General features: G+C 37.6%; 1 protein-coding gene across 2 annotated transcripts in view; it reads right to left on the bottom strand.

Annotated features, from left to right (window-relative positions):
* Positions 1 to 24065, bottom strand: part of DACH2 (dachshund family transcription factor 2) — a 430511-nt gene that overhangs the window by 138973 nt on the left and 267473 nt on the right. For both annotated transcript variants that reach the window (XM_051969293.1, XM_051969294.1), the window contains exon 3: positions 1091 to 1222. In XM_051969293.1, coding sequence (XP_051825253.1) covers positions 1091 to 1222 — 132 coding nt within the window. The remainder of the gene's footprint in view (positions 1 to 1090; positions 1223 to 24065) is intronic.

The following is a 24065-nucleotide window of genomic DNA, read 5'->3' as shown; positions in this document are numbered from 1 at the left end:
TCAGACTTTTCAGATCGTTTCAATTAGAAAAAAAATTATTCTTTATTCAAGTACCATAGTAATCTACCTTCAGTGGTGACAGAGCTAACAACCTAATATTTTTAAATAATCATTTTCAGGAAAAGGAGGGTCTCCATTAGAACAGACTTTGAAAGGTAGAGGCTAACATTAAATACCTACTTGATGTTAAGTCTGCTTTCTTTAACTACATTAATTCAACTCTAAGCACCCTCATGCCAAAGATAGTAGCAGTCTTACCAGCATTGGTACAGTACTTAGGTCCACATTCCACACAAGGAAAAACAATAATAAATACATTTATGGGTATTGATGATGCTTGCTTTTCTTCAGTGTGGCTGAAGAAGGAAATGATGAGTGATCGGATTCAAAAATAGCCTCAAAATAAGTATCTGTATTTCAAATGATTTGGATTGTTTTGTTAATGTTAAAGAAGACCTGATATTAGGTTAGGGTAATTCTGCAGAAAGGGTGTTTCCAATACAGAAGTCAAAATGAGAGAATGAATGGAATTCTCCACATTTCTTTTGGCAATAACAAAAAATGTCCTCCGATAGAATGCCAGATTCTAGGAAGTCTTCCTGGGCAATGGAAATTAGTTTGGGAACATCTGAAGATTTGGAAATCAGTGTAGAGGAGTACATAGAGCCACATTCCCTGGAAGATAGCCTTCATTCCTGATTTCTTTCCCACTTGTCTCAGTTATAAAAGTGTATAGACAATGGGAATAGCACAAATTTGATCAAAATAATACTGCCTTTGCACAGGAGATCTTAAGAGGATTGTGTGATTGTGAGAGAAAATTATGTTCTAGTCACTCTAAAACATCTGGAACTAAGGATGGAATCAAAGGTTCGTCATTCTTTCCTTTGAGGTTGAGAAAACAACCTGGACAAACAAGCCTAGGAAACTTATTCTACACAGAAATTAGGGACGGGATAGCCAGGTAACTTTTATGGTTTCTATAAACAGGTTAGGAAAATGAATGGAGGAGACATTGGCAGTAATCTTCCTCCATACTACCATCAATGGATAAGAACTGCAATCTTGGCATTCTGTAGATGCCACTTACCAGCATTAGAGTTAAGCTCTTCATTTTCTGACTCGGTTCCATTTTGGCTTCCACCTCCATGGAGACTATTCATTGCCATGAGCTTCATCTTCTGTAACTTCATGGCCTCGGCCATGGCAGCAGCTGTAATACCTAAAACCAAAATAGCCACAATTCAAATATGGGCTCTCTCTTAAAACATCTGAGGAAGGTTCATTTGTTGGCCTACAATCCAACTAAGAACAACAGGAAGTCAAATGGAAGCTGCAATTCAAAGTTTAAAAAAAAAAACTATTTTGAACTTCTTTGATCACCTCTCCATTAATCTTCCAAATGAGAGTCTTAAAGAATCCATTTATATAAATCTGAAACCACAGAGAAGAAAGGTACTAAAAACAAGTTTGTCTGCAAAATGCCTACACAATAAGTTAGCAATGTGGCATAATCCAAATGTTAAATCTAGGAGTTGCCAATGGCGCCCAAAAGTTGCTTCACATCACTTTTTATGCATTTTCATTGAGTGTGTCCAACAAGATAAATACTGCAAATGAACAGGAGTGATCTGCAATTTACTACTGGGGGAATTCTGACTGGATCATATATGGAAAACAGCATAAAGTTTTCATTGAAGCCAAGCTATTTGCTGTTGCCAAGGCCATCAACTAATCATCCTACATCTGACTGATGGCTATCACTCAGAGAACACAACTTCTAAAGAATCCACCTTTCAGGACATAGAAAAAGGATTGTGGAAAGATGAACAGTGTGAATTGGCTTATCCTCAAGAGTGGGGGCTAAGGATATCAATCAAAAACCAAAAACCAAAATAAAAACTACTTGAGACCAAAAAAAAAAAAAAAAAAGAGGTCAACCAATCATGGAACAAGAACTATACAACACACAATAAGAAAACATAGTAAAAGTATAGTCCAAACAATGGAGGGATCAATCCTGTAGATGAGGTCATAGAACCACTGAAATACTGAAGTTCTATCATGAAGCCAGAGAAATATTCACAAATGCAGGTAGCAACCACCTTTTTTTTGGAATATCCACAACATAGTTACAAAGGATGAGTACGGCCTCAAGTGAGCTTATTATTACAGTATGAGGAATTAATGATAAAAATTAATACCAATTACAAATATTTACTGACATTTACTACATTTATAACAAGCTCCCGAGGGATAGAAAATATGACATCCTCACCAAGCTCAAAGAACTTAAAATAAGAAAAACCTCTTCAAATGCTGGTATTTTCCTCACAACAACTCTCTGAGGTGACCCTAAAAGAAGACACATTGCCTTGTTGACCTTCACTGACTTCATGGGTAAAATTAAAGATTGGGTAATGATTAAAAGAAGGGAAAGGGGAAACCAAAGCCACTAGGAAAAAAGGAATAATTTTATTAAATTGTATCAATTGAAGGAAAAAATGATACTGTGTTAGATAAATCATACACTGAAACAGTAAAATTACACTTAAATTCTAAAATTTATCCTCAGTATTGGGTTTTTTTAAAAGTCTCATTAAAAAAGTATGCTTCTTTCTCAATATGACTAGTTTAAGGAAGATAATCACAGTTATGAGAATCAGCAGAAAGCAAACCATGAAGCCGGGGAAGACTTAAAAACAGCACATCCAAAGTGATGGTATGGAAATTCATAGCATAATGTGCCTATCTTAGGTGTTTCCACAGAATTTGTTGCCAGAGCTCATTTATCTTTGGTTAGTCTTGCAAAGAGGCCTGTTCTTGAAGTGATAAAGAGTTAAACAGAAGAATTTGATCTAGTACAACCAAAACTGAGGACCTCAAGTCTACAGTACTTTTACAGCTGCTTCTTTTTTATGACTAATCACTCAAAAGAAGACACTAAATAGAACAGCTATTAATTACTTTTTTCCACCTAACTTTTTCACGAATCTTTGTGACTAATTTCTCTATAACAATGAACAATGTATCCCTGTAGCTGATAGGGAAAACCAGATAAAATATCTTTTTTTCATGCCGCTATGGCAAGAAAATTAAGGAAGTACAATTCACCATATACTTTGTACTCCAATGGTGAATTGCAATTTCTGAATGTCAGTTTCTTTTTCCACTCAAAAGTGTATGATGTAACTAACAATAAAGTCCAGTAAACTTTTAAAAAAGGACCTCAAGAGTATTACTGTAGTCAAGAATTACATTATCCTATAAGTTGAAAAGACAAAGGAATCCTACCATCTGAGACAGCACAGCATCATAGAAAGTACAATAGTCTTGGAATTAGAATTTTTAAAAGAGTTCAAATCCTGATTCTGCTGTTTACTTCCTTTGTGATCCTGAACAAATAATTTCATCTCTTTTGGCCTGTTTCCTAAGAAATTATGAAATTGGGAGGTAGAACTAGGTGAGCTTAAAATTCTTTTCCACTATCTAACTTTCTCATTTTACAAATGAGAAAATTGAGACTCGGTCATCAGCAGAAGAAAGAGAACAGAGGGAGACTTGACAGAAGCTGGATTAAAATTTTAATGTCCTTAAGCAATTTAAATGTTTCCTGAGATTTTACAGAAGTAGACTTCATTACACAGTGTCTTAAAATACTATGTTTTCATGTATAGATTGCTTATCATTCCTTCTCAAGTTTCCTCTAATCATTAATCATCCATATTCCAAACTGTAGATATACTTCTTTTTCTATTATAGCTTTTTATTTACAAGATATATGCACAGGTAATTTTTCAGCATTCAGAGTTACAAAACCTTTTGTTCCAATTTTTCCCCTCCTTCCCCCCACCCCTTCTCCCAGATGGCAGGTTGACCAATACATGTTAAATATGTTAAAGTATAAGTTAAATACAATATATGTATGCATGTCCATGCTGTTATTTTGCTGTACAAAAAGAATCAGACTTTGAAATAGAGTACAATTAGCACATGAAGGAAATAAAAAATGCAGGTGGACAAAAATAGAGGGATTGGGAATTCTATATAGTAGTTCATATCAACTCCCAGAGTTCTTTCACTGGGTGTATGTAGCTGGTTCAGTTCATTACTGCTCTATTGGAACTACTGGATTCATCTCATTGTTGAAGAGGGCCCTGTCCATCAGAATTGATCATCATATAGTACTGTTATTGAAGTACATAATGATCTCCTGGCTCTGCTCATTTCTCTCAGCATCAGTTTGTGTAAGTCTCTCTAGGCCTTTCTGAAATCATCCTGGTGGTCATTTCTTTCTTTTTTTTTCATGAATTAACTCAGCAAAATAGCTCTCTCTCTTTTTTTTAAATAACTTTTTATTGATAGAACCCATGCCAGGGTAATTTTTTTTTTACAACATTATCCCTTGCATTCACTTCTGTTTCGATTTTTCCCCTCCCTCCCTCCACCCCCTTGCCTAGATGGCAAGCAGTCCTTTACATGTTGAATGGGTTACAGTATATCCTAGATACAATATATGTTTGCAGAACCGAACAGTTCTCTTGTTGCACAGGGAGAATTGGATTCAGAAGGTATACATAACCCGGGAAGAAAAACAAAAATGCAAGCAGTTTATATTCATTTCCCAGTGTTCTTTCTTTGGGTGTAGCTGCTTCTGTCCATCTTTGATCTGAATTAACTCTCTTTATCGAAGAGATCCACTTCCATCAGAATATATCCTCAAGCAGTATCGTTGTTGAGGTATATAATGATCTGGTTCTGCTTGTTTCACTCAGCATCAGTTCATGTAAGTCTCACCAGTCCTCTCTGTATTCATCCTGCTGGTCATTCCTTACAGAACAATAATATTCCATAACATTCATATACCACAATTTACTCAACCATTCTCCAATTGATGGGCATCTTTTCATTTTCCCTGCTGGTCATTTCTTACCGAACAATAATATTCCATAATATTCATATACCACAATTTATTCAACCATTCTCCAATTGAGGGGCATCCACTCAGTTTCTAGTTTCTGGCCACTACAAAGAGGGCTGCCACAAACATTCTTGCACATACAGGCCACTTTCCCTTCTTTAGTATCTCTTTGGGATATAAGCCTAGTAGTAACACTGCCGGATCAAAGGGTATGCACAGTTGGATAACTTTGTGAGCATAGTTCCAAATTGCTCTTGAGAATGGCCGGATGTATTCGCAATTCCACCAACAATGTATCAGTGTCCCCGTTTTCCCACATCCCCTCCAATATTCCACATTATCTTTCCCTGTCATTCTAGCCAATCTGACAGGTGTGTAGTGGTATCTCAGAGTTGTCTTAATTTGCATTTCTCTGACTAATAATGACTTGGAGCATCTTTTCATATGGCTAGAAATAGTTTCAATTTCTTCATCTGAGAATAGTCTGTTCATATCCTTTGGTCCATTAACCATTTATCAATTGGAGAATGGCTTGATTCCTTATAAATTAGAGTCAATTCTCTAGATATTTTGGAAATGAAGCCTTCATCAGAACCTTTGACTGTAAAAATGTTTTCCCAATTTATTGTTTCCCTTCTCATCTTGTCTGCATTAGTTTTGTTTGTACAAAAACTTTTCAATTTGATATAATCAAAATTTTCTATTTTGTGATCAATAATGATCTCTAGTTTTTCTTTGGTCATAAATTCCTTCCTCTTCCACAGGTCTGAGAGGTAACCTACACTATGTTCCTCTAATTTATTTATAATCTCATTCTTTATGCCTAGGTCATGAACCCATTTTGACCTTATCTTAGTGTACGGTGTTAAGTGTGGGTCAATGACTAGTTTCTGCCATATTAATTTCCAATTTTCCCAGCAATTTTTGTCAAACAGTGAGTTCTTATCCCAAAAGCTGGGATCTTTGGGTTTGTCAAACACTAGATTATTAAAGTTATTGACCATTTTATCCTTTGAACCCAACCTGTTCCACTGATCAACTAGTCTGTTTCTTAGCCAATACCAAATAGTTTTGGTAATCACTGCTTTATAATATAATTTTAAATCTGGTACAGCTGGGCTACCTTCATTTGATTTTTTTCCCATTAATTCTCTTGAAATTCTTGACCTTTTGTTTTTCCATATGAACTTGTTATTGTTTCTAGGTCATTAAAATAGTTTCTGAGGAGTCTGACTGGTATAGCGCTAAATAAATAGATTGGTTTAGGTAGGATAGTCATCTTTATTATATTTGCTCGCCCTATCCAAGAACATTTAATATTTTTCCAATTGGTTAGATCTGACTTTATTTGTATGGAAAGTGTTTTATACTTTTGCTCATATAGTTTCTGATTTTTCCTTGGCAGATAGATTCCTAAATATTTTATATTATTGGTAGTTACTTCAAATGGAATTTCTCTTTCTAATTCATAAACTGTTGGATTTTGTTAGTGATATATAAGAATGCTGATGACTTATGTGCGTTTATTTTGTATCCTGCAACTTTGCTAAAGCTGTGGATTATTTCTAATAGCTTTGCAGTAGAATCTCTGGGGTTCTCTAAGTATAACATCATATCATCAGCAAAGATCGATAATTTGATTTCCTCATTACCTATTCTAATTCCTTTAATCTCTTTCTCAACTCTTATTGCTTTATGGGAGAGTTCATTCCATTCACATTTATCGTTAAAATTACTAATTATGCATTTCCTGCCATCTTATTATCCCCAGATTATGTTTTTCTTTTTCTTGCCCCGCCCTTACCTCCTTTCCCAGTATTAAGCTTATGGCCACCACTTGCCTCATGCAGCTCTCCCTCTTTAGGATCCCTCTTTCCCCCCTTTGAATCTTTTCCCCTTTCTTATACCCTTCCCTTATTACTCTTTTCCTTTTCCCTTTTCCTCTCCCACTTTTTAAGAGGGTGAGAAAAGTTTCTCTGTAAAACAAATATGTCAATTATTTTCTCCTGGAGCCAACTCTGATGAGAGTAAGATTCACACAATGTTCCTCCCTCTCTCTAAATTCCCTCAGATATGATAGGTCTCCATCATGGGATGTGATTTCCCTCTTTTTATCTTCACTTTTCCCTTTTTCTGATACTATTCCCTTTCCATTTCTACTTCCTTTTTTATGTTATTTTAGTAAAATCAAATTATACATGTACTCTTTATGTATATGCACAACAGAAATACAGTTCTCAAAGGTTCTTTTTACCTTTTTCTGCTTCTCTTGAGTCCTCTGGTTGGAGATCAATTTTTCTGTTTAGATCTAGTTTTTTTTCCTTAGAAACAAATGGAATTCATCTGTTTCATTAAATGTCCATCTTCTTCCATGGAAGAAAATGCTCAGCTTAGATGGGTAGTTTATTCTTGGCTGCATTCCAAGTTCTTTTACCTTTTGGAATATCAGATTCCAGGCCCTTTGATCTTTTAATGTGGAAGCAGTTAGATCTTGAGTGATCCTTATTGTGGCACCTCGGTATTTGAATTGTTTTTTTCCGGCTGCTTGTAATATTTTTTCCTTAATGTGATAGTTCTGAAAATTTGCCACAATATTCCTTGGAGTTTTTATTTTAGGGTCTTTTCCAGAAGGTGTATGATGAATTCTTTCAATGCCTATTTTACCTTCTGATTCTATTACATCTGGGCAGTTCTTTTTGATGATTCCCTATAAAATAGTATCTAGGCTCTTTTTTTCATCATAATTTTCGGGAAGTCCAATGATCCTCAGATTATCTCTCCTAGATCTATTTTCCAGGTCTATTGTTTTTCCAAGTAGATATTTAACACTTTTTTCTAGTTTTTCATTTTTTTTGGTTTTGCTTGATTGATTCTTGATGTCTCATTGCATCATTCATTTCTATTTGTTCAGTTCTGATTTTTCATGAGTTATTTTCTTCATTAGCTTTTTTAAAACTTCTTTTTGTATAGGTCCAATTGAGTTTTTAAATGAGTTGTTTTGTTCTATGGGATTTTTTTCCATTTCATTAATTTTTTTTTTCTGAGTTATCTATCTTCTTTTTCCAATTCACAAATTCTACTTTCTTGGGAATTCTTTCTCTTTTTCAATTCACAAATCCCACTTTCCTGGGAGTTCTTTATCTTTTCCAATTCACAAATTCTGCTTCCCTGCACTTCCTGGGAGTTCTTTACCATTTCTAATTCACATTTCAGGAAGTTGTTGCTCTTTTGCATAGCTTCTCTTTTCTTTCCCCATTTTTCTTCTAGTCCTCTTTTATGATTTTTTATAGTTTCTTCTAGGGGAACCTTTTGTGTTAGGGATCAGGTTACATTCCCCTTTGGGGTATTGTCTGGAGACTGTCTGCTATTAGTCTCCTGGGGTTGAAAACCTGCTCTCTTTCTGTATAGAAGCTATCAATCGTCCTTTTGATTTTTTTTTACTCTTTTGTTTTAAAGCCTTTAGGGTCTGCCTTCAGGGCAAGGAGGTTACCAGCTTCCTCTGAAGAGCAGCGATAGGTATATGGACAGTAGCTGTCCTGTCTGTGGGCTGCAAAGAGCAGCCGAGCTTCAGGGGTGCTCTCAGAAAAGCTCCAGCCTGGAAGTGACTCTGACTCAGGCCTAGGTTGTGCTGACCAAGCAGGGAAGTGCAAGGAGCCCTGCTGTGAGGATTAGCGACTGCCTTGGGGCTAGAGGCTGAGCAGCGAAATTATCACTAACACCCCACCCTACCCCCCCACTCCCACCCCCACCAAAAGCCCCCTTTGAATATTAGCATTTGTCCTATCCCTCACAGCACCAGAAGTGTCTCTGCCTGAGGAGAGTAGTGGAGCTGGAGAAATTTCATTGTCCCAGGCCAGCCCCACACTGTGCAAATTAGATTTTGTGTGTTGCCCCAGGCTGTGCCCCTTGTTGTGCAGATTTGTGACTGCCCCCTCAAAAGCCCCTGCTGCAGAGTGCCACTGCAGAGCTGTGTTATGGTCTGTGCTGAGTCACTTCTGGTTTTAGGTGGGTACAGCCAGATCCTGTTAGGGTCTGGTGTCCTTCAGAATACCCTCTACCCTAGGCTCTAATTTCTCTGCTGTTTGACTACTCTGCAACCAAAGCAAAGCAGTCAGCCTATAGCAGAGAGCTCTATGTAAACCTTCCAACCACAGAGGCCACCTCCGCTCCCGTTTGCATCCCTGCCTGCATGGTCTGTTCCTGCTACTCAGGACAAACATTTTCTGGCAATCTTCCAGATTATCTTCGGCTGGTAAGTTGTTGTACTTCTAATCTTCATGAATTTTACCACTCAAGTGCTATTTTTGAGGCTGATTTTAAAAATTGGTAATGAGGGTATGAAAGGAGCTTAGAAAGTCGCATGTCCTTTCTCCACCATCTTGGTTCCACCCCCCATCTCTCCCCCCCCCCCCCGTAAATATACTTCAAGACTGTCCTACATCCTCCTCTCTTCTCACACTCTCTTGTCTTCTGGTCTCTATAATCTGGCTTCCATATAATTTTCCCAATCTGTATTTCTTTTTAAATTGATCTGTCTTTTTTTTATTCCTCTTTTCAACTTTTCCTTGAAAGACATCTGAACTTGTCTTCATAAAGAAAATGACCAACCAGCTAAGAAACAGAGAAAAGAACCAATACTGTACGGAAAAAAGTACTCAATTTATGTATAAAGGGTGCTGACAGAACTGATTCTCTACCATTAAGCTGAAACAACAGAGTCTAGTATCTGGCTAGGAAAAATCATTAAATTTCACCCTAGGCCAGAGCCCTATTGTTCTGTCCAGGGGGGCCAAATGTCTCACCTCTTCGTGAACTCTGTACAGCAGGAAATAGAGAAAAGAATTAGCAAATATACATGAAAATGGTGGGTAGAGATGAGGGAGATAGAAGTATATAACACAGTAGATGTATACAGAAGAGGATGAGAAGAGGGAAGAGCAGAACTAGACAAGAAAATAAATCTATTAGGGATTTTGGGGAAGTACACACCAAAAAATTTAGGGAGATTCACCATGAGCATGCCAATGAATGGTATTCTCCAAGCCCTGAATTCCATTACTAATGATAATTGGGCTTACCCAACAGGAAGCCAGATTGGGGGTGGAGGGGAGGGGGTGTCTGTGTATGTGTATAGACATGCACATAAAATGGGCTTCAAAATAAGTTATCTTGCAGGGAATAAGGTGATTTTCTAGTTTCCTAATTGGTCACTGTGCCCATCCTTTCATATTACTTTGAAAGCTTTGCTGTCAAAACTGTGAACAAGTAAATTAACTAAAGGGGAACTATGAGTAATCAAATCTTGAGGCTTACAATTAACTAAGTGAAATGGAAAGCCAGCACATTGCAATATGGCTTCATATAAAAACAAAACATTTAATTAAATTAACAGTTAAGGCGTTGCAATGAATAATTTGTGAAGAAAGAAATGAAAGGCCATCTCAATGTGCCACGTTTTCTCAGCCTAACAGGCAAGCACTGGGTAGCCGCTCATTCCCAATTTGCATCCTGAGCTGCTTAGGTCAAGTCCATTGTGCTAAAACAGGAATGATGAAACATCTGGTAGCATGGAATGGTAACATGATATACCACATTGAATCTAATAGCACCAGTATGGCAATTTCCCAGAAATCACTGGTTGAAAGATATGGGTTCTTTTGCTTTCAAACAGAGGTGACATTCAGGTTCCTATTCAGGTATCATTTGTATTGAGCAGGCCTTTTATTTGGAAAACATTTAGACTCGAGCAGCCTGTGTGGCACCTAAAGGGGAAAATATGTGCCTGGACTTCAAAGTAGAGGGATGGAGAAGCTGGGAATCCCCATGTCAGCTCTCACAGTATAGACATGGTTCTCTGATTCCTATTTACTGTTGGATATCTTTAACAGAGACTTTGGCCAGGAGCAGCTACCAGATTAAAAATAGCTCTGTCCAGAGGGAAATGGTGCCCAATGTCTGTGCTTGGTCAGATCTCAGCAAAGTAGTCTCACAATGGATGATAGGGATTGGCTATGCTGTCAGTTGAGAGTTGCTGTAGCATAAGTAAATAGCCTGGGAATTTGAAAGGGGGAACAAATTCTACCGTGAATACATTTTACCATTGAACTTCTCATTATGCTTAGCAACTCTTTCAGACTAAAAGCTTAGGTTAATTGTTGATCTGCAGGAATGAAGGGAATTCCTACACCTCCGAGTCTCCCAAATCGAGGAAATCCAAAATCAAGAAAAGACCCCAAAGTCTACAAAACCTACATTTTATAGAACCACACACTGATTCCACAGCAAGGCACAGGCATTCAAGGCAAGAGATCTATGCCAATAAAGAGAGAAAGGATGTATAACAAGGCCAATCTTCCTTTTCCACCACATTGTCTCTCCCAAGTGAGTGAGTTCTATATTTGCATCCTCATCTCTTTCTGGGGCCAGTGTTACCCTTCGAAACAAGTCCGTGTCCACCATCCTGGGGAATCTAACCATAGCGAGGGGTGCCAAGGCTGCCATTCTTCATTCCTGTTTATGTGATTTTCTATGCCATGCAATCTACACGTTTAAAAGTCCAAAGTAAATGGGCATCTCTTTGGATAGTCCTATTACAACAACTATCATGTGAGTACTTGAGAGATCGGCAATTTTATGAGCCAAGTCCTGACCAAAAACCATCTCCCCCACCACCTCTGACGTAACATCAGAGATAAACACTAGGGAGCTACCTGAGAAGTAAAGGGACTTTGCCAGGGTCACAGCACTACTAAGTGCTCAAAGTATGACTCTCCATCACAGAATTCCAAATACGAGAAGGCCATCACTTGTGAATGTCATTTCAGAGCAGTGAATTCTTATAAAAAGGAAACAAATCTTCAACTATTTGAACGCTTTCTTTTCCCTGTCTTAGAGGGAAACTCTGTCTTGCACACATCTTTTATTTTTCTTTTTTGCAGTACTGAGCAAATAGCAATTGTACCTCTTAGATGTGGTATAGATTTGAATTGGAAATTCACCAGGTTTCTTTACATAATCATTAACAGTTATTAATTAGCTTGCCAATGCTGGTCAATAGGGGAGTTCACTGTTGTCTTAGAAATGCAAGCCATAAGGGCACTTCTAATGACAATGGAAAGAAACATTGGAAGCAGTAATTTAAGAGCTCCAGAATTCATCGGGACTACTGAAGAGAAACAATTTGCCTCAGATTAGCTGTGTGACTATGGGTAAGTGGCTTCATTGTGACAGGGACTTTATCTGACAATGAAGAGGGTTTAACCAGTCAATCCTCTAAGATCTATGCTGGTACCAGTATTCTATGAGTTGATTCGAATACCAACACTGACACTTCTGGAAAAAGCCAATGTGAAGCTAGAGGATCATCTAGAAGTGCTATAGGGCCTGGGTGGTCCCAGTTTTCAGAAGTAATTCTTTGTTGATAGTGGGATTTTTCTCATGTCATTTGAAAGCCAAAGACATTTATATTATACAACATTGTTTTGATGTAGGAAGAATATAGCCTATTTGCCAAAATTCTCCATATTCTATCCCAGCTAGAATCAAGCTAGAAACTAGAGGGCGCTCTGAAGTCCCCCAAATGCAGAGGGCACATTTTCCAATTAGGCTCATCTATCTCTACTGATATTAGAGAGGATGGGCTCTGCCAAGGTGGGCATGAAGTAGGACAGGTGGTCTCACGGTTGTCTTAAGGTTCCAGCACTTAAGTAGCCACTGGTTTTCATAGTCATTCCCAGCCTAGCAATTCCCTGAGCATTTCCACAGGAAAGTCTAACGAGCAAATGTTTGCTCACTGGCCAAGGTGGCTCACTGTCAGACTGGATGAGCCAAGGAGTTATGGGAGAGTTCATACTTTGATCATATCCTTTACTAGGAGACTTTGGATTCCATTGAATGCAATTGGAAAATTATTTTCTTTCTTCCTCTGTCCATTATCAAGCACAGACTATGAGGTGCTTTTTTAATGCTTGGGGTTAAGCTGATCAAGAAGCAGTTATAAAATAGTATGTGTCAGACACTTTGCTAAGCACCACTGACACAAAGAAAGGAAAAGAGCAGTTGCTACCCTCAGCTCCATTCTAAAAGGAAAGCCAAGATATGAAAAACAATGCAAACACAAGACATAGATCAAGGGGATATGTTCTCAGAAAGAAGACACCATTACTGGGGAGGACCAGAAAGGCCTCCTGCCAAATGTGCTCTTTCAGCAGAGTTTTGTAGGAAGCCAGGAAACTGGGAGACAGAAGATAGGCCCGCAAAGGCAAACTGGCAACTGTCACCAGAGGGGGTTGGGAGAAAGAATGTGAAGTGAGTATGCCAATGAAACTGCATCAGAGAATATGGGGCATAAAGTAAAGTTCAAGAAAATGGGGAAGGGGCAGCTGGGGGGGGTGCAGTGGATAGAGCACCAGCCCTGAAGTCAGGAGAACCTGAGTTCCAATCTGGCCTCAGATACTTCACACTTTCTAGCTGTGTGACTCTGGGCAAGTCATGTAACCCCCAACTGCCTCAGCCAAAAAGAAAAAAAAGGGAGAAAAAACAGACAGCAAGTTGAAAAGGACTTTCAAACTCAAGCAAAGGACCTGAGAGTTGTTCCTGAAGATGAGGAAAAACAACCAGTTTACTGGGTGGGAGAAAGGTATGATGTGACATGGTCAGAACTCTGCGCTAGAAAACTATTTTGGCAGCTGAATGGAGGATGGATTGGAGAGGGGAGAGCCTTGCAGCTAGTCAATTATCACGCTTCATTGAAGGATTGATAGCTAAGACAAAAGAAAAAGCACAGCAGCATTGGCTTTTGGGCTAATATCAACACCTTGACTGATGCTTCTTCCCTTTAAGTGTTCAAAGAAGGTATTTAAGATGCCCATTTAAGCAGGGCATTCCAAATGATTTGTGTCAGAAAATAATGTCCTTCTGTCCCCCCTTTCATGAGGTGAGAAGTGTATGCATGGGCTCATATACTATATCAAACAGTCCCTATAGCAGTTGGTTTATTTTAGCTGTTTTTCATTTTAAAAAGGGAAGGCTTCCTGGGGATAGGGAGAAGACTTAGACATAAATGCAATATAAAAACAAACGATTTCACTAAAACTTTTAAAAAGAAAATCCCATATGCACCCACCAAAAACAAGCCCCAGCCATGGTGTTTGTTGTCCATAGGATAGATGGCCTTTCAACTGGTCTGTGACATTCACAGATTGTAAAATTCCAGAATGAAAGCCTGCAGGGACTTCTATTCCAAACACCTCATTTTGGGAAGAAAACCGAGTTGAAAGTGAGTATACAAATCACACATGTACTAAGTAACCAAAGAAGGATTTGGGGGTCAGTTCTTTGACCCCCAAGGGCATTACACCACAAGAGCTTCCAAGATCAAAGGTCATAATGCTTTGCCAAAGGTCACACGGGTAGCAGAGGCCATCTCTAACCCTGCTAGAGACAAACTCCAAGGATAGTGTTCTGCCCATACACAACATAGGGGACACAGAAATGTCACCTACCAAGTAGAGCCATATTCCGAAAGAAAATGATGAGGAAATATTGAATCATTAACTTAATTCACTTTAGACTCCCAAATCAAAAATAACAAAAAACCAGTCGATAGGAAACCTGCAATTGTATGGCCTGGCACCACTTCAGCAGGTATCACTCATAGCTAAAAATGAGAGAAAACAAAGTAATCTTTGACAGTACTAAGTCAAAAGGAAGAGGCTAACACAGGTGAGACACGGGGCTGTTCAGAGACATTAGAATGAGTAACAATGATAAAATGTGTTTCGGTTACAATGATTCTCCTTTGAGGAGCCCTTTCAGAATTTTTGTGTTTCAGTCATTTCTGCTATATCCAACTCTCTACGATCCCATTTGTAGTTTTCTTTGCAAAAATACTGGAAAGCTTTTCCATTTCCTTCTAAAGAGGAGGAAGTTAGGCAAAGGAGCCTTGCCCAGGGTCACACAGCCACTCTGTTCCTGAGATCAGAGTGAAACTCACAAACATGAGTTTTCCTGATTTCAAATCCAGTACTCCTATCCGCTGTACCACCTCGCTATCCTTTCAGAATAGGCAGGAATATAATTTTATTTAAAATTTGCTCCATGACATGGTTCTTTTCAACAATGAGATAATTCAGACCAGTTCTAATGATCTTGTGATGAAGACAGCCATCTACATCCAGAGAGAGAACTGAGGGTAGATCACAACATAGCATTTTCACTCTTTTTGTTGTGGTTTGCTTGAATTTTATTTTCTTTCTCTTTTTTTTTTTAACTTTTTGATCTGATTTTTTTTTGTGCAGCACAATAATTGTACTAATCTGTATGCCTATATTGGTTTTAACATATATTTTTTACCATGTTTAACATATATTGGATTACATTCCATCTAGAGGAGGCGGTGGGGGGAAGGGAGAGGAACTGGAACACAAGGTTTTGCAAGGGTTAATATTGAAAAACTGTCCTTGCATATGTTTTGAAAATAAAAACTTCAATAAAAATATAAAAAATAAATAAAATAACACAAAATTTGCTCCATGTATATTTTTGAAGAGATTAAAGCAGATGCATGGGCCAGTAAGAATGTCTCACCAGGAGGCTAAAAGGAAAATCAAGAACCACAATACCAGAGGAACATTTTATTCCAGGCGTAGGACTAAGGAGTCATTTGGTTGGGAAACAATGAAAAGATCAGGGGTGATCATTTCATCTCCATCATTAGAGCATATTCAATGGTATTCAAACACTTTTGCTTTTAAATAAATTTGTTATTTACCAATATTTACCAATTGAGCAGGCAAGCAATATAATATTAATTATACATGTGAAACCATGAGAAATACATTTGCATAAAAGAAGAAATGAGGAAAAAAATTATACTTCAGCCTGCACTCTTCAGTTCTCTACAGGTGGAGAGCATTTTTTGTCATCCATCCTTTGAATGCTGAGAATAGCTATGCCTTTCTCAATCATTGCTATCATATTGCTGTTACCATATTTACTATTATTCCAGTTCAGTTTACTTCACTCTTTATCAGTTCACATAGGTTTTCCCAGGTTTTTCTGAAACCATCTTGCTCATCATTTGTTATAGCACAATAGTATTCCATTACATTCATATGTCACAACTTGTTCGGTCATTCCCCGCTTGATGGGTCTTCCCTCAATTTCCAATTCTTTGCCACCACAAAAAGAGCCACTAGAAATATTTTTGTACATGTGGGTCCTTTTCCATAAGTGTTCAATTTTTATCAATTATAACAAACTTCTCTTGAATGCCTATTATGTGAAAGGGGAGGTCCAGACCCAAAACAAGAGCAAGAACAAGAACAATACCAACATCAGGCAAAGCTGTGTCCTCAAAGTGCTTCTAGTCTACCCTCAGAATAGCATTTCCTGCTCTCCCCTTTTTAGGACAAAAAGCGCATTAGGAAGGATCAGACATATTCAACATTAAAACACAAGTATACAGGAGAAGGCAAAGGACTGGGCCGAGAGACTAAGGAAAAGAATCATAATTGTATTCACAGATCATAATACCAAAAGTAGCTGAGCAAATTACGAGACGCTGGCTGTTTCTATGCCAATTAATAAAAGACTATGGTGCTATTTTGACTCTAAGGCTTCCTCTAGCCCATATGATGCCATCTTTCTTACCTCTATGCCACCTTTCCCAGACAATTGTTCAGGTTCTATTCTAAAAAAGTTATATTTATAACTGCTCCATAAACGCTGCAATTAGCAGGGCTAATAGATACTATTTTGTCATATGCAAGCTCATCATCATGCTCCTATGAAGCCTCTACTCTAATCATTCCTACCTCTCTACGCTGATTCACAACTTGGCCCAAGGATCTGTGAGGTCCCTATTATCAAATGATAAGATCCTTGATGGCAGAAACCAAATCTTATGCTTCTTGTGTATCATATAAGACATGGAGTAGATGTCTCTAGACAGACTCATTGAAGGAAGGCAATAATTTAATAGTTTCCAATAAGGAGACATGTACGAGAAACAGCACAGAGAGGCCAAAAGAGCTGGATCACAAGTATGAGGAAGGGAGGAAAATTTAAGAAAATAGAAAGGTAAAAAGGGACCAGATTGTGAGGACCTTGAAATGGTGAGCAAATGACTTCACATTAGCTCCTGAAGGTCATACAGAGCCACTGGAGTGAACTTCTTAGTGAAGGATTAGAGGCAAAATCTGAACTCAGATCTTCATAACTCAAAGCCAAGAACATTTTGCTACTACTCTCTTAATGCAACCTAACACTTCAATAATATTTTTACTATCATACCATATTACTCACTTGATAGTGAGCTCACAATCCACTAAAATCCCAAATTCTTTTAAAGAAAAAACCTGCTTTCTAGTCAAGAGTCTCATCCATCACATACTTATAGAGTTGATTTTTTGAAACACAACGATAGAATTTTGGATTTGTTCCTATTAAGTTAAATCTTATCAGATTACGCCCAATCCTCTAACATGTCGAGACCTTTTGGCATCTGTTCCACATCTCTCCATTTTTTCCCACAAGAACAATAGAAGAGACTGTGTCAAATAATTCATTAAAATCTATATGGCCTACACATGCAATATTTTCCTGACCTCCCAGTCTAGTCACACTGTCAATAAAAGAAAATGAAGTTCATCTGCCATAACTTGTTTTCACTCTTTGGTATCACTATGTTTTTTCTAAATGAATTGTATCCCTCTAATAATATGTTCACAAATTTTAACAGGAATCAGGAGATTCTTCAGTGATATATTGCCAGCTCCATTCCCATTCCTTTTATGAAAATCAGGACATTTCCAATTCTCTAGGAAAAGAGAAGACTGCAAAAGGCTAGTCTAGTTCCTAACCCATTGGCTTTTAATTGATCAGTGTCAAAATGCATCTTATGACAGAGGTTCTTAATTAGAATTCCACAGACCCCAAAGGGGTCCACGGATAGATTTCAGAGGGTTCAAGAACTTGAAGGGGAAAATTACACTAAGAAACCATGACCGGTTTCCTTTGTAATCTCAAGTATTTCATTGTATCCATTTAAAAAGAGCATTCTCAGAAAGTGGCTCATAGGATCCATCAGATGGCCAAAGGGGTCCATGACACAAAAAAGTCAAGAATCCTTCACTTAAAGTGTTTTCACTTAAAATTTTATGTGGAAAGTATTTTAGTTTGACATCACAGAATATTAGTGTTTTAAGCTAGCCCTAGTAGAACAGAATTCTCAACCCTATGCATTTAGTTGCAAAGTGCTATTACTTGGGATTGCCAGAATAGCCCAAGAATTGCAGATTCAATTTGTAAAGGATGTTAAATTCCATCTCATCTAACTTTCACATTTTCAACTTGTGAAAAATGTGGCCCAGAGGTGATTAACTCAAGGTCACACAGGCAGTGGATTGACCCCAGGCCTTCTCAACGTTCTTTTTACTGGACCATAGTGTACGTGGAGATTATAGGTAAAGATGAAATAATTAATAGAGGTCATTGAGGGGTGAGAAGTCTCCTCTTGCAAAGTAATTATAGTCCTAGGACTGGCGGATGGTTTGCCAGAAGGCCTGCAACTTCTGGTTTCTAAATTCTCTCTTGGTCCAGTTTTAGAAAGAAGAACAAACATGTTCTAAATACACAGCCAATACTTTCAAGGGGCTAAAGGAGCAATCTAATTCAAATATATAAAAAAAGAAAGGTTGCAAAGAAATTTCTCCCATTCTGCAGGGAGCTTCTGAATTCTATAGCCTGTTGCTTAATAATATGACTACAAATAAACAGATAAATAAATAAATATTATACACACACACACACACACACGGCTGATAGAAGAGAATAAAAGAATAACATTGCAAATAAAACAACTATAGATACTGTTGCTATGATGAAACATAGAACTGGGTGTCTTTGGAGGATTTTATAGCATAGAGGAGAGGTCCTGGGTTCAAATTTCAACTGCCATTTAGGAGCTATGTGAAACCTCTCTGTCTCAGTTTCCTCCTCTATAAAAAAATGGGGGGTTGAATTAGATGACCTCTTGAGATCCTTTGTGGTTCAAAATGTGTGACTCTACAGATTTGTAGAAGAACCTATTTTGAGCTGCTAATGAGTAATTTTACCTTTCAAACGCCAATTGATGAACCCTCTCTTTTGTTCTTGTTGCTTATTTTCTTTTTCTCCCCTTGCTATCTCAACCCATGGTGTAGCCCAGTGGCACTATTTCTATAAGAGCAGAATTCATCTGTGCTCAAAGACACATGTAATTTGGGCGAGTTCCAGAATAAAAAGTACAATTTCAAAACCCTCCATAGCATTATTACTACCTCTGGTGACCTGTGTAATTAAGCTTCTCATCCTTTTTGGCTAATAACAGCTCTTCTCCATCTTTTTCCACAGAGAAAAGTATCTAGTGCGGTATGTGTATATGGGAGAAGGGGTAGGAGGAGAGCCTTTTTGAGCCTCACAAACTCTGTGGAGTTATGTGGCTTTCTCTCTTTCAGAGGCTCCTACTGCCTTTTCCCAAAGGGATCTTGAATGGGAGCATCACCTTTTTTATGCAACAGGATAAGTTGTGATTGAATTAGCAATATGTGTCGCTTTGCATGTATAATGAGATTGTCAGATTATGTTGGTAAGGAATCCATTTTCTGTTTGCAGTTCAGATGGTCACTTCTAATGATTTCAAAATAATACATTTTCCAGTAAGCCTCTGGGCCTGGTACACCATAAGCAATAAATATGTGCTAATCAATTAAATCATTTATAATAAAAAAAAAACTTGAGAAGTAAAGTTAACCATTTCAATATTATAATACATGGAGATGCATGGGTATATGTGTATATAACTTGTTAAATAACATCTTGAACTTCCCTTTTTCAACTACAGCAAATGGCTGATCTTCCCAGTATCTCATCAGAATAACCCTTTTTAGTAACTCAAGGATTGATTTGTTCTTTTGTTTTTCTTTTTCCACTTAACATTAATATAAGCAAAGAGAAACAAACCCTTTTCCAGATTAATCACTGAGTAACTTTGACTAGTGGAGAGAGAAAATCATATTACAAATGAACAGCTACCTGTTATCAAATTACAAGGCATTTTAATCAAAGCCCCCCCCCCCCCCCCATGACCAGTTAACGTGTTTCCTTTGACCTGGGTTTTTTTTTTTTCCAGTTAACAGCCTCTGAAGAATGCTACCTTTTGATTCTTGTCTCTGACACAAAAATGATTGTCCCATTTAGCCAGGGTTCTATCACATAGATCAGGGAATCCTATTTACTCACATACCCTGGGAACATTAAAACACAATGGTGTGATTGTCTCTGGGAAAAAATTTTAAAGATTGACTTCCCCCCCCAAAAAAAAAGGGGTTGAGATCAAAAGGTAACTTTAATAGATGTTTGACTAAGGTCAGCCTCCGAGGAAATGGAACACTGGAGATGAAAGAGAAGAAATGGATTTGGCTTCTGTGCTCGGCCAGCTCCATTTGGCATTGTTTAGCTTTTATGTAATGCTTCAGTTTGGGGAGAGATATCATGTCTGAAATGAGTTGGCTCCCACCTCAAGGCTGAATGTCTTCACGACACTTTAACATTTAGCAAAGGTGAGGAAACTAAAATCCTGCTTTCTTAACTACATTGCTACTTAGTGAAATTGTCACTAAGAGGACAGTAACTGACGAAAAGAGATGGATTGGTTCTAAAGGGATCAGAAAAGGAAAACTGCCACTGGCTTTTCTCAGAGCAAAATTCCCATGGTGGTCACCCTGATTGGTATGATTTGAAGTGGCATTATTTAGTAGATGGTTTTTTACCATCAGATAGAAGAATTCTAATTACCAATATGTAACAATTCCCTGGATAGAACTAGCTTTGCTTCATTAAGGGGATGCTGGAATAATGAATGTCTTTTAGTTGTTAATGCCATTAATTACGTGGTACTCAAAACTCTGGATGCAATTAAGTTAGACCTGTAGACTAGAATATGGTGTGCTATAGGTATGTGGGGGAGGGAGGGATGAGACTACAGAGGAAGAGGAAATTATAAGATATTTCATTTATGTAATATTTTAATGGATCTCAAGGTTTATAGATGGCTAGATGATTATCATATGAAAAGGGGGCTTATTTTTCAGAAAAAGATCAAATAATGCATGAAGAGGCGCATGAAGTAAATCATTCTAATCTCACTGCACATGGGCCTTTGACCAAGGATATGCCTTATTTTAAATCTTGAGAATTATTGCCGATATCCTCATTGTTATTAGTGAGGTAGCCTGGTATATTTACTAGGGAGCTGAACTCAGAGTCAGGAAGACAAGAGTTCACACCCAATCTTAGAAACTTCAGATTTAGCTCACTGAATCTCTTTGAGCCTTAGTTTCCCCCAGCTGTAATATGAGGCTATTACCTATGTTTCCTAACTCACAAATCTGCTCTAAGGCACAAATGAAAGACTATCTTCACAGGGACTTGGAAATTTCATAGTTTATATAAATTTCTGTTATTAGTAGTAGTAATATTAGAAAGAAAATGAGAAGGATACTACTCTAATAAATTTTAATAGTGTTTTTTACATACCCACATAAAAATTCCCTATGGCTGCATGTAAATATAGTTTCAATAATTATGCAGCTAAATTAGACACAATCTCACCCTACCCCAATAAATTTTGCTTTTGCCAAAAATATCATGACTATGACTAAGGGTTTTAAGGTTTCTTTTTAAGAATTTATTCAGAGAATTGCCTCAATGTATTATATTTTTTTCTGTATGCATATGCTGTCTGCAAGTACTTGTAGCTCATAATGCTTTGGGAAAAGTAGGGCAAAATCTCTGTATGGTCTATCATTTAAGAAGTTCCAATCCTTTTGTTCTTATTTTTTAAATGAATGTTTATTCATCTTTTCTTTTTAAATAATCCTACATTTTCCAACATATACACCTTCCCTCTACTTCCCAGACCCTGACTAAAGTATCAGAATGCTTCTGACTTTTGTGGGTTATTTCAGGTCCTACTAGCAGCTTTATTAAAGGTATTGATTGCTTCAACTATTTCTTTGCTAATTGTCCCTAGCATTTTCTGACAGAAAACAAGGAAGAGGAAATGAAATTTTTACTCTTTTTAATTCTCTGATTTCTTTCTCTTGTCTTGTTGCCACTGTTAGCATTTCTAGAACTATGTTAAATAGCAATAAGGAAAGAAGGCATCCCTGCTTTACCTCCATATTTACTGGGAAAGTATCCAGAATATTCATGTTGCAAAAAATGCTAGCTCTGAGTTTGAGATACATTATTATATTACAAAAAAGGGAATAATAGAAGAGAATACAGAATAGGAGGGTTCCTCAGATCTACTTATCTGAGAGAAGAATGGACAGACAGATGAAAAAGTATCTTTTCTTTTGCTTTATTTGAAAAATCTAGACAGGAAAAGATAATGATGAATGTTGGAGGGATTGTGGGAAAAATGGGACACTAATACATTGTTGGTGGTGTTGTGAACTGATTCAACCATTCTAGATTTGAAACTATGTCCAAAGGGCTATCAAACTGTGCATACTCTTTGATCCAGCAGTGTCTCTACTGGGCCTGTATCCCAAAGAATTCATAAAAAAGGGAAAGGGACTGATAAATGTTTGTGCAGCCCTTTTTGTGGTGGCAAGAAACCAGAAACTGAGTGGATGCCCATCAGTTGGGAAATGGCTGAACAAGTTATGGGATATGAATGTTAGGGAAGATTATAGTTCTATGAGAAATGATCACCTGAATGATTTCAGAGAGTCCTGGAGAGACTTACGTGAACTGATGCTGAGTGAAACGAGCAGAGCCAAGAGATCATTGTACATGGCAATAGCAAGACTATATGAGGATCAATTCTGATGGATGTGGCTCTCTTTAACAATGAAATGATTCAAACCAGTTCCAATGGTCTTGTGGCGGAGAGAGCCATCTACACCCAGAGAGAGGACTGTGGGGACGGAGTGTGGACCACAACATAGTATTTTTATCTTTGTTGCTGTTTGCTTACTTTTTTCTTTCTCATTTTTATCTGATTTTTCTTGTGCAGCATGAAATTTGTGGAAAATGCATAGAAGAATTACACATTTAACGAATATTAGATTACTTGCCATCTAGGGGAGGGGATGGGTGAAAGGGGGAAAAATTGGAACACAAAAAGCTACCTATACGTGTTTTGAAAATAAAAAGGTTTAATAAAAAAAAACAGAAATAAAAGAAAAAAGAAAAATCTAGATAAAAGATAGTTCACTGAGTCCTTTCTCCTGCCCTGACTCATGACTTCCTTTCCTTCTTACAAAAGTCAGATTTAGAAGCAGCAGTAGCAATGCTTTTAGCCTATGATAGGAGATACAAAGGGTAAAAGAGAACTATGCAACTGTTTTCTGGCATAGATCTTCATTTAAATGTTCCATGGATTAAAATAGTTGAAGACTCAAATCACTATTGATCAGAGAAATGCAAATTAAGACAACTCTGAGATACCACTACACACCTGTCAGACTGGCTAAGATGACAGGAAAAAATAATGATGAATATTGGAGGGGATGTGGGAAAACTGGGACACTGATGCATTGTTGATGGAGTTGTGAATGAATCCAACCATTCTGGAGAGCAATCTGGAATTATGCCCAAAAAGTTATTGAACTCTGCATACCCTTTGATCCAGCAGTGCTACTACTGGGCTTATATCCCAAAGAAATACCAAAGAAGGGAAAGGGACCTGTATGTGCCAAAATGTTTGTGGCAGCCCTGTTTGTGGTGGCTAGAAGCTGGAAAATGAATGGATGCCCATCAATTGGAGAATGGTTGAGTAAATGGTGGTATATGAATGTTATGGAATATTATTGCTCTGTAAGGAATGACCAGCAGGATGAATACAGAGAGGCTTGGGGAGACCTACCTGAACTGATGCTAAGTGAAATGAGCAGAACCAGGAGATCATTATATACTTCAACAACGATACTGTATGAGGATTTATTCTGATGGAAGTGGATTTCTTTGACAAAGAGACCTAACTCAGTTTCAATTGATAAATGATGGACAGAAGCAACTACATCCAATGTGTTGGATATATGTGAACTATTTGCATGTTTGTTTTTTTCTCCCTGGGTTATTTATACCTTCT

This window comes from Antechinus flavipes, chromosome X, assembly GCF_016432865.1.
Source record: "Antechinus flavipes isolate AdamAnt ecotype Samford, QLD, Australia chromosome X, AdamAnt_v2, whole genome shotgun sequence".
In the NCBI taxonomy this organism is placed as follows: Eukaryota; Metazoa; Chordata; class Mammalia; order Dasyuromorphia; family Dasyuridae; genus Antechinus; species Antechinus flavipes.
Note: the sequence above shows the minus strand (reverse complement) of the source record. Positions and strands in the feature narration are given on the sequence as shown.